A 10,435-nucleotide genomic window follows, 5' to 3' on the forward strand; every position below is an offset into this window, starting at 1 on the left:
ATTGTATTTTATATTCTTGCCAGCTAAACATCTCCTCTTAAGAACAGGTCATTGTTTGCAGAAAACATTTTTGACTGTTCATCTCACATAGCTGTAAGGTCTTTCTGGTCACTCGTTAATGAGTTCCCAGAAGAACTTTGCTCATTCTGGCTGAAGCAAAAACTGAAATGGTCTCTTTTCTACCACGCTAGACTTCTACAATAAGCTAGTACTGAAACCATTTTGGGGGAACAAAAACATTTTATTTTTCTGTTTTTCCAAGCCCAGCTGGTGTTGTCTGAAGCACACGTGACCTTACCAGCTGCCGTAGACAATGCTCTGTAGACAGGAGTGGAGTAGTTAAGATGAAACAGTTTAATTCCACGTTTCTCAGTTTTCTCTGATCGATTCAATTCACACTTCTGCACGTGCAATGACAATGAGATTGGAAGGGCAACGTGCACCGATGATGCCTCACAGGGCCGCCCATCTTCTTCATCTCCCTATCCCAGAGCACCCTCAGCAGACCACCAGGTGCCCTCCGAGTCAAGAGCTCTGCTGTAACTCAGCCCAGCCCTTCTGTGACTCTTTCATGCCCCAGTCCTGTGATGCTTTAAAGGCTGGAAAATATTTTGAGGGCCTTCATGATCTGCAGACCCAGCAGCCAGGCTAGGGAGTGGCAGTCCTGGCCCTAAGCATGTGCCCCTAAAATGTCAGTACGGGAATGGGCAGCCCTAGTACTTTTAGCAATAGGCACAAATAATCTCTGTGGGAGAAGGAGCGACCCTCTGCCAACCCGGGCGTGCTGCTCTTGGTGGTGCTGTTGCAGTGCTGCAAGTCCACGGGCTGGTTTTCCCACTTTTTATCCCACTGTCTTCCTCTGAGGGAAGCTGGAAGGCTTATGTGACTGTTGGCAAAGTCCTGAAATCCTGGGGTGCTAAATGCTGTGCAAGTTTAAGGTATTAATTTGTTCTGCAGTTGTGTTAAAATAGCACAAGGTGTCATCTGTAGGCGAGGTCAGGTCTCGGGGTGATCACCGTTGCTTAGACGTGCAATGGGAGAAAGCCCTGCTCTGGAGAATTAGGACTACATGGAACAAAAGCAAACGTAAGGAAAAGTCCTCACCCAGGACATTTTTTGCTGTCACAGCTCTACCTGTGGGCAAATGCTAACTGCAAACCTGGCCAGGCTGAGGAGGCTCAGCAGGGTTGCTGATGGTGCGGAGGCAGCAGTGCTCTCCTGGCTGCGTCCACCAGTTTTCACTGTGTTCGTACACTGTAGGCAGCAAATTCCCACACTTTCATATTTGCATCTGGGTTAATCACAGGGTGGCTGGCTAAGCTCTCCTTTCAGGGTTGGTGGCCCATATTGGCAATTTCCCCTTCTGATAGAAGGATATAAGGAAAAGGAAATAGAGGGTCAAAATGAGTCCTCACGAGAGAGGTGCCAGCACCTTGCAAGTGAGGAATTTGGGATGCTCCATATACTAAGGCAGGTTACAGCACTCTGCCTTGTGCATGTGAATCCACACCGTACAAGCACTTTGGTCTTCCAGATGCCGGGCACAGCAAGGCATGACCGAGAGATGGCAATCCAGGCCAAAAGAAACCTGTCCAAAACCACCGACCCCGTAGAAAGACTTCGCCTGCAGTGTTTAGCAAGGGGATCTGCAGGCATCAAAGGACTTGGCAGGTGAGTCTAAGAAATCAAATCCATTATCCAGCCTAATATTTTTAGCTGCTCATAGGCTAAGCAGGGACCAAAACTTGAGTTTCCTGGTTCCAATGCAAATGCCACAACCCACAGAGCCTGGGCTTGGGGCTCCTGTGTTTTAGGAGACAGGACTGACCTGCTGGCCTGTTGAAGGACCAAAGACTGTGAATCCCTCAGAGGAAGGTGCTTCCTTGAGACCCAGAACAATTCCTGCCAGGGAGAGAGGGGGAACATAAAACATACCTCTCTCTCTGGTATTTTCTATAATTGACTTAAGTATTTCAATACTGGGGATTTTGTGCTTCCTTTCCTTTGGGGTGTGATTCCCTTGTATGTAATGGTCTATTAGCTGTCTAGTTTATGGGAGGTGTCTAGACTCCTTCTGCAGTCACCCTGAGAGTGTGGGTCACCCCACTCCTAGGAAAGGGGAGCTGCATCACACCCTGAAACTCCCTCCCAGGCCCCGTAAACCACAGAGGGATCCTAGGTGACCAGCTGGAACTTCATCTACATGCCCAACTTTCAGACGGCTCAGTGTGTACTGAATAGGAAGACTCCTTCAGTTAAGGCAGCCTTCACCTCATTTAACTTCAGCTGTGTAATATTCAGGCACCCTACCTAAGCAAGTCATCTCTGCTGTCAATAAGTGTGTGGGGGGGGTTGTTGGTTTTTTTTTTTCCTCCCTCTTCTGTTTTTTTTTTCTCAGAAGAGAAAAAAGGGGGAAATGTTATCTCAGTAAGGTGTCCTTGTGCTCTGGCTCTGCGCTTAAACCGCCGCAGCATTTTCCAAGTTTTCCTGTGCATTCTCCTCAAATTGCACATTTTTCACAGAGTATTTCGGATTATGGATGATGACAACAGCAGGACCCTTGATTTCAAAGAGTTTGTGAAAGGATTAAATGATTATGCTATGATGATAGACAAGGAAGAAGCACAAGAGATTTTCCGGATATTTGATAAAGATGGCAGTGGAACAATTGATTTTGATGAATTTCTTGTTACACTGAGAGTAAGTCTGGGAATTTATACTATTACTACATTAAATGGAGAAAAACCCTTGATTTGTCATTAGCTGAACACGAAACACAGCACTTCTGTTCACCTTAGTAATTAGCAAAGTCTACAGCTCTATTTAAAAACTCAGTAACTCTTGAGAAGTTAAAATATTCTATTTCCATCTAAATATGCTAAAGGAGAAAATCACCCTAAACAACACCTCTGTGGATGAGAGAGCTCAGAAGCCAACATGTCTCTGCAATTTACTGGCAAGGCGTAAGGCTCCTCTCGAATAGAATAGAATAGAATAGAATAGAATAGAATAGAATAGAATAGAATAGTTTAGTTGCAAATAAATGGTTGTGATTTTTTTTATTAATTGCTGCCTTGATTTAGGTACCTAAATTCCTATATTGTCGTCCAGGTACCTATGTGGTTCAGCCCATTAATCTCACTTCTTTGCCTGTCATTTTATGATGCATCTCCTTATAACATGAACTAATCCAGTGGTGGCATTCTCTAATCAACCACAGTGTGACTGATTTTGGTTGGAGCCTCTTTGCTCTGCTGAAGTCTAAACAATTAAGAAAAAAAATAATTAGTGCTTAGAGTAATTAGTAATTTCTTGTTAGAAATATTTACAATGGGTAGAATAGAAAAGTGTTCTAGGTAGCATTTTCTCTCTTATTGTCCATTTACTATCGTATTGACAGACACTGAATAATCTCGATCACACTGCTTTTTTGGTGATCGCCCTTCCTAGTTCATGGACAGTGTAGACTGTCAGTTTGTTGTCCCAAGTGCCTTGAAATAGGTTTACTATTAACAACAGCAGTTACTTGAATTTAGAACTGGGCAAGTAGTTGGCAGAAATAAAATGATTCTGTTAATATTTCTTTACAGCCTCCCATGTCGAATGCAAGAAAAGAGATCATCATGCAGGCATTTAGGAAGTTAGATAAGACTGGAGATGGTGTCATAACAATTGAAGACTTACGGGGCGTGTATAATGCAAAGCATCATCCCAAATACCAAAATGGAGACTGGACAGAAGATCAAGTTTTTAGGGCCTTTCTAGATAATTTTGATTCACCCTATGACAAAGATGGGAAGGTAAGTGAAACATCTAATGTCAAGCCATGAAATCACCATCTGACTCAGCATTTGGCTTAAATTATCAAATGTGAGAGCGATTGCAGTACCAAACATGCATTTGCATCACATTCATGGGGGACAGTAAAATGGATGTATAACCTCTGCGTCGGACTCTCGGTGCAGCTTGCTTATGCATTCGGAGGCAAAGGGGCTCTGCAGGAGGTGCAAGGGTAGACGTGAGATTGCATTTACAGGCTTATAGCCTTGATGCTTTACTTTCATAGGTTACTCTATATCTTCAGACTAACCCATGCGATTGCTGATTTTCAAGATCCACATAAATTGGAGGATTTTTCACTTCTTAGGAGGATATATACCAGGATCCAGTTCAAAAGCAGGTTCCCTAATATGCGAAGTACTTTACAGTACGCACTTCTCCAGTGTGTGTAATTACTGAGACACTTGACTTGGAAATCAGTCCATAATGGAGACAGATTTTTCCACAGAGAGTTGGAGGGAGGGTGGGGTTGGGGGGGCTGTCACCAACCATGTGCCCTGAGGGGCACTAGCTGAGGCAGGGCTGGGAGCCCTTCTGGCCCTCCGCCTTGACTTTCTGGTGCAGGTGCAAAGCCTGGGCACCTTCTGTGATGGACTTCTTATGCATCCGCTTTGTAACCATCTCTGAGCCAAGCATGCTTTGTTTCCCCTGTTGTTATGTGTCTGCCAACTTCTTTGGTCTGAACTTACATGTGTCTGACCAACTCAGAGCAATCGTGGATCTCCACTGGTCACATGGTGATACTCTCAATCTGAGCTGTTCATAATAATGAACTAGATCATCACCTCTTTGTGGAATGTCTTTAACGCCTCACACTTTAGAGGTTGCACCTTGGTTTTCATGGCTACACTACACTGGTGACTCCTACCTGTCTTACAGCTGGCTACTACATCCAAATCCTCCACTTGCTTTATTTCCAACAGGCAGGCTCTCAGTCTGTAGAGAGGAGATGGTTTTTATTTCACTTGGGCATGACTTTGCACTTGGTAGAGCTGAATTTCATCCCTTTTTCTGTTGTGTCATCCTCAGAGTACCAGTTACGTGAGTTGTCCCCTTCCTTCTCTGCAGCAGTGATGACATCTAGCAAACCTCAAGCAAAATGTTCCTGCTTTTTGTGCTGAGGTCATAAATTAAATGAATCCCCAAAATGATCCTTGACAAGTTCAGTGCCTTTTACCTCATAAACGCTGCAGTGATTGAGCTTATAGAAAAGTTACTCTGAGCACCCACCTCTTGTTCAGCAACCCTGATGTTAGCCCACCTGATTGCAGTTCCTTCTGGGAACTGACTATGACTTTCCTGTGCCGGAGTCCGAGATCACTAATGACACTGGTATGAGCTGAACACCTAAAATGTTTTTAGCAGAAATGCCTCAAGGCTAAGCATCTGCTAGAAAGGTCCTTTTCACCGTGATCTTGCTGGGTGCCTCTGAAATAGGCAGGGTCAGCGAAGCTTGTAATCGGTTTCTGATGGTAGGACAGTCTACAGCGTTCACTTCTCCCAGTTGTCACCTTTTACTTAGCTCTCAAATGCACAACGCAGTAGGAGCAAATATTTTTCTATGTGATGTTTATTCAAAGAATGACCTATACAGTTCAAGAGTTAAGGCATCACAAGAGACAGGCACTGTTTGTATCGGCTAATCTGATTTTTTTTTTTTAATGGTCATTTTAAAACTGATTCAACCTGAAAATACCCATGAAAGATATTCAAAAGTCTTAGGTATTTGAAAGAACCTCAATTCTTTAAGTGAGACCTGTTTAGAGCAATGGTATTTTCTCTCTAGTGAATGGATATAAATCTCCTAGCTGTCTCTGGGTTGCACCAGAAACCCCATCCACTTTTATTAATAATAATGCAAAGAACCAGATTACAGCATCCCTGGAAAACAATGTATTAAAACATTTGTCTTCTTGGTCAGCACTGCTTTTAACTTCAGTTCCTGGTAAGGTTAGTTTAACTCATGTTTCATTTCCATGCAAGTGTTCCTGGAGGACAAGAGCTCTTATTTCTAGCAAAGAAGTGAACTCAGGCAAATTTTCAGTGTCTTCATTCTTCCTGTTGGATTCCTTTTCATTAGCAACAACATGAAATAGCAGTTGTTAAGTTTCATTTAGAGTTCTTCTTAATGTGTGGTTTTGACTTATGGCATTAAAAAAAATAAAGGTTCATTTTCCTATTTTAAATCCTTCTGTCTCAGGTCACAACAGAAGAATTCATGAACTACTATGCAGGAGTCAGCGCTTCAATAGACACAGATGTCTATTTTATCATCATGATGAAGAATGCTTGGAAACTCTGATCATATGATTAAAGGAGCAAGACTTTACTTCCACCTTGTGTAGGTTCCCATGATTAAGTGTATGCACAACACCATGCTCATTTTCCATAATAGCAGCCTCTAGTAACTGTGCCAATTACAGTCAATCTGCAGAAATAATTCCCAGATGTTTTGGTAGGCTCAGCCTCAGGGGATCGGAGCATAATCAGAGAGCAGATCTGGCATCCAGCCACTCTGCAGGTCTGTCCCTTTTCTCCCTGCATCCCTGACATGTCTTGTCTTTTCTGAGACGAGCTGCTCCTTTCTTCTCAGACATCTGCAGTAGGTCCCTGTGCCTCCTGAATGTATCCCCTCCTCCAGTGTTAGATACAGCTCTGTTAGACAGAAGATACAAGAGGAGGAAACTGAAATATTCTGGAAGGGTGGTGGTCTGGGGCAGACTGCTATAGACGTGAGGAAGACTGTCCCAGGAGGGTCACGTAGTCCTCTCACCTGTAGCACTGCAGCATCTCTTGGCTTCTTGGGTCTCACTTGTGGGATGGAGCAACTGCTCAGCTCGCTGCTGGGGACATGTGAGTTCCCAGTGCGAGGAGGCTGGAGGGAGAAACAAATCAAGAAGGGGAGATACGGACCGGAATAAATGCAAAACGCTCTTTAAAGCCCTGTTTTCTCCCTGGTTTACAGCTCAGCATACAGGCATCTTTCCTGTGCATGCCTTGTTTCAAACCTCTGTGGGCCTGCTTATAGCTTTTTTCTCCCCTTTGATTTCTTTCTTTTTGTACTGTGAGGTCATCTCACTAATATCCTTCTTTAAAGGGCATATGTGTGTTACAGTATTTTCTTCTCACTCTTCCTGGAACATTTACTGGCCTGGTAGCTGTTGTCTGTACACACCTGCACCGAAAGTTGCTTACTACTTTTTGTATTTATACTGGTTTATGACCAAGCTATGACTTCAGGGAACTTTCTGGGAACTAAAGAACTTGTAACTTTCTTGTCTTGTCATCTTCTGCTTCTGATGCTGAAAAAATGATGGGAGCCTGCCCTCCTGGTCACACCAATGAGGCTGTCTCAGTTCTGTGATCTTCTGTCCTTTTCCTATGCAGGGAGTGGGGAAATGGTGCACAAAGGAAACTGTAAAAAAAAAAAAAAAAGAAAAAAAGAAAAAAGAAAAAAAGAAGGGGGTGTGTGCTGTCTAATTATTCCTGCCTTGATTCCTTTTCCTTTTGTCGTCTTCTTTCTGCTTCTCTCGCATCGTTTTGCTGCTCTCCCAGACTGAGATGCTGCTGCTGTAGCAAAGAGTAAATGGCTTGCGTATGGTGGCATTTGCTCCATTTCAGGCTGGCAGCCAGCTAAAAGCAGTACAGGCTTATAGACTGGACTTTCAAAAGAGCTTGACTGATGAAGTCTCAGCTCTTAGCCTGGGCTGCTACAAGTTCAAACACTGAAGTCCTGAATGCTTACTGCTCTGGTCCTGTGCAAACTCTGCTTTTGTTTTGTCCAGCCATGATCTCAGTACAAGCAATAGCTGCTTGCAATTCCTCAGTAAAGGCTGTGAACTCAATTATTTTCTTTGATCTGTAAGCCTCCAGAAGCTTGCATACTGGCTGACACTGGAAACTGCTGGAAAGAATCTCTTTAAGATTGCCATCGATCATACGAGGAGCCTTTACTTACTGCAATGCTACTGAAGTGCCAATGTACCTTATATGAAAAACAAACTTATTATCAAATAGAGGCTGTACACGTCCTGGCAGCTTGGGTAGAATCCATTTATTTCTCATTTATTAATTGGCTCCACAACAGGGTGTCGTGTTATCTGTCTGCTATGTTTCAAATAAAAAGGAAGTAATGTGAACAGACTGTGGGAATCACAAAATGAAAAAATTATTTCCTTCTGACACGCTATCTAATGTCTTGAGACCCCACAGAGATCTGTTGTGCTGACATTTAATCAAGTGCAGTAGAAGTTTTAATCTAAATAATTGCAACCAGTTTGTCTTTTCAGTGCTAATACTTTCCAATTTTATGTAATCCCAAATGCAATATACCTTTTCAGAAGGGAGGAGGAGTACTGGAAGCAACTATGCTTTTTTAAAATCAGCAGAAGCTCACTGGCCTCCGGGAGCCTTAGCCGGAGCCTGTGACAGCTGGGGAAAGCTCAGTGCTCCAGGGTGAGATTTCTGCACTGAGCTTGACTAACAGGGTTTTGTCTGGGGACCTGAAGGACGTGATCCAGGAGAGCTCAAACCCTCTCATCCTGGTGGGAGGGCTCAGCGCCCACCCTGCAGGTGAGAGCTGCAGCTGATGCACCCCCGGTGCCCTCAGAGCGGCTCCTGGCTCCTTGGGTCTGCCTGCATGTGGACCTCATCGCTTGCTGGATACATTTCTCAGCATCAGGGGGACATTTTTCACAATGTGGTCATTTCAAAATTTGTATGGAGCACGTTTCCAAGGGCTGGTTTCAGATTCCTTCAAAGTCGGTGGCAAAGTTTCACTTCTGTGGGAACAGTTGCTCCTGGAGCAATCTGAGTAAAAACTGGTAACTGAGAAGAGGCATAGTGCTTTCAGGAAAAAGAAATAATCTGGGAAAGAATAACGTGATTTTTCACTTGTAATCAGATGCTGTAGAACACAAATTGGAATCTGTGCAGTAAGAAATGTCATTTGATTAATACGTGTGCAAATTCATGGAGCAAACACAGGCATTGCATTGGCTGCTAGGTAGGAAAATCTCTACTAGGAGGCGTGCAGCCATAATGACACACTGGGCACACACACCTGAGACTCAGTGGAAGCACTTTGCAGAGGTTAAAGCAAGTTAAAGGGATTTGAACCTGACATGAATGAATATCAGGGCTGACAGCAGGTGCCCAGAGCTGCCCTTTAGTACTTCACTGTCCCTGTCTGCTGGGGCTGCTGCGCTGTGATCTGGGAGAGCCAAAAAATGAAGCTCAAGTGCCCGTGTTCAGCTGCAGGTTGCTGTGCGCTGGTTACAGACCCAGCAGATGCTGGAGATAGATGGTGATGCAGGCTGTCCTGCCAGTCTGTGGTTGCACAGTGCACACGGCAGATACTGGGAGATAGGTGGCAATGCACGCGATTGTATCTGGCGCTAGCATCAAGATTGTCAGATCTTGGTCGGTGCTTCATGTTTGAAGCACTATTTCTTCTTTCTGATTGTGCAACAGACGCTAAACAGGATGGCATAAACCATAGGAACATCTGACTCTGCAGGGCTGTGGGCCAATACGAGAGGCGAAGGTTTCGCCTGCACCTTGAGCTCCAGCCTGCCCCATGGCATAGCGCCTTGTCGGGGCTGCCACCAGGCAGCACCAGGAGCGTGCTCCAAAAATGCTGGCAGAACCCTGTGGTCCCTCATAGAGGAGAAAGGCTCCCTTATACCTCTCCCAAATTCTGCTCCAACCTCTACCTGAGCCATCAGAGCATCTCTATGACCCCCTCCCAAAAGAGCACAAGGCACGGCAGTGGAGAGGCAGGGGACAGCCTCTCCCTCCAGCATGTTCCCTGGGGAAAGGCAGCACTCCTGCAGCATCCTTTACTGCATTTTGGTTTTGCCCCTTGTGTGCTTTTGTGGCTTTGTGTTTTTGTCCTGGAGGGGAAATTTTTGGCTTGATATGGTCCAGAACTGTTGTTTGACTCACATTCTCTCCCGCAGCATAAATTTCTGGTTCAAGAAACTGAGTTTTAATGCAAGCCCCATTCACCAACATATATTCTTGAAATTAGACCACAAGGTATATTCACTGATCTGATTTCATTTTGTTGGTCTCCTGGCACAAAGCTGTCTTGGCAAAGGCAGGTGGAAGCAGCTGAGGTTTTTGCAGATGAAACCACCTGCGCACATTGCTGTATGAAAGCCGACTTGCCTTTATGTAACAGCTTTTACATGGTACTGCCTCAAACCTCTGCAGCCACGTGGGCAGAGCAGAGCTTTGCCATCCCCGAGCTGGGCTCGTGGCCTCCGCTGTCACCGGCTCGCAGAAGGAGAGAGCCTGGTGATTTCAGTTATTTTTGCCTCCCAGCTCCTGTCCTCCACACCGGGAGCAGCAGCAGCAGCACGCTCAGCTTTCCCTGGTAAAACAGATAACGCCGAGAGCAACCTGCTGCTGTCAGCAGCTGCCCACTTTCTATGACTTTCTCTATGAAAACTATTATAGCCCATCCTGTTTCTCTAGAATTCCTTTACTCATAGCCAGTTCAGGAGGAAGGGATGAGCAGAAAGCAGGTTTCCTAGTGGGCTGTACTTAATGCCAAGTCCTCAGGTGGCCAAGAGCAGCCTCGGTATTTGAA

At 44.8% G+C, this 10,435-nt stretch overlaps 1 protein-coding gene across 1 annotated transcript; it reads left to right on the forward strand.

Annotated features, from left to right (window-relative positions):
- The first annotated feature begins 1,534 nt into the window (after positions 1–1,534).
- Positions 1,535–6,174, forward strand: CAPSL (calcyphosine-like). Its single transcript, XM_009329448.1, has 4 exons — positions 1,535–1,671; positions 2,523–2,700; positions 3,591–3,800; positions 6,041–6,174. Exons 1-4 carry the CDS (start codon positions 1,535–1,537, stop codon positions 6,140–6,142), a joined length of 627 nt encoding a protein of 208 aa, XP_009327723.1. The 3' UTR covers positions 6,143–6,174.
- Positions 6,175–10,435: the final 4,261 nt, after the last annotated feature.

The sequence above is a fragment of the Pygoscelis adeliae genome, unplaced genomic scaffold, assembly GCF_000699105.1.
Source record: "Pygoscelis adeliae isolate BGI_AS28 unplaced genomic scaffold, ASM69910v1 Scaffold47, whole genome shotgun sequence".
NCBI classification, from domain to species: Eukaryota; Metazoa; Chordata; class Aves; order Sphenisciformes; family Spheniscidae; genus Pygoscelis; species Pygoscelis adeliae.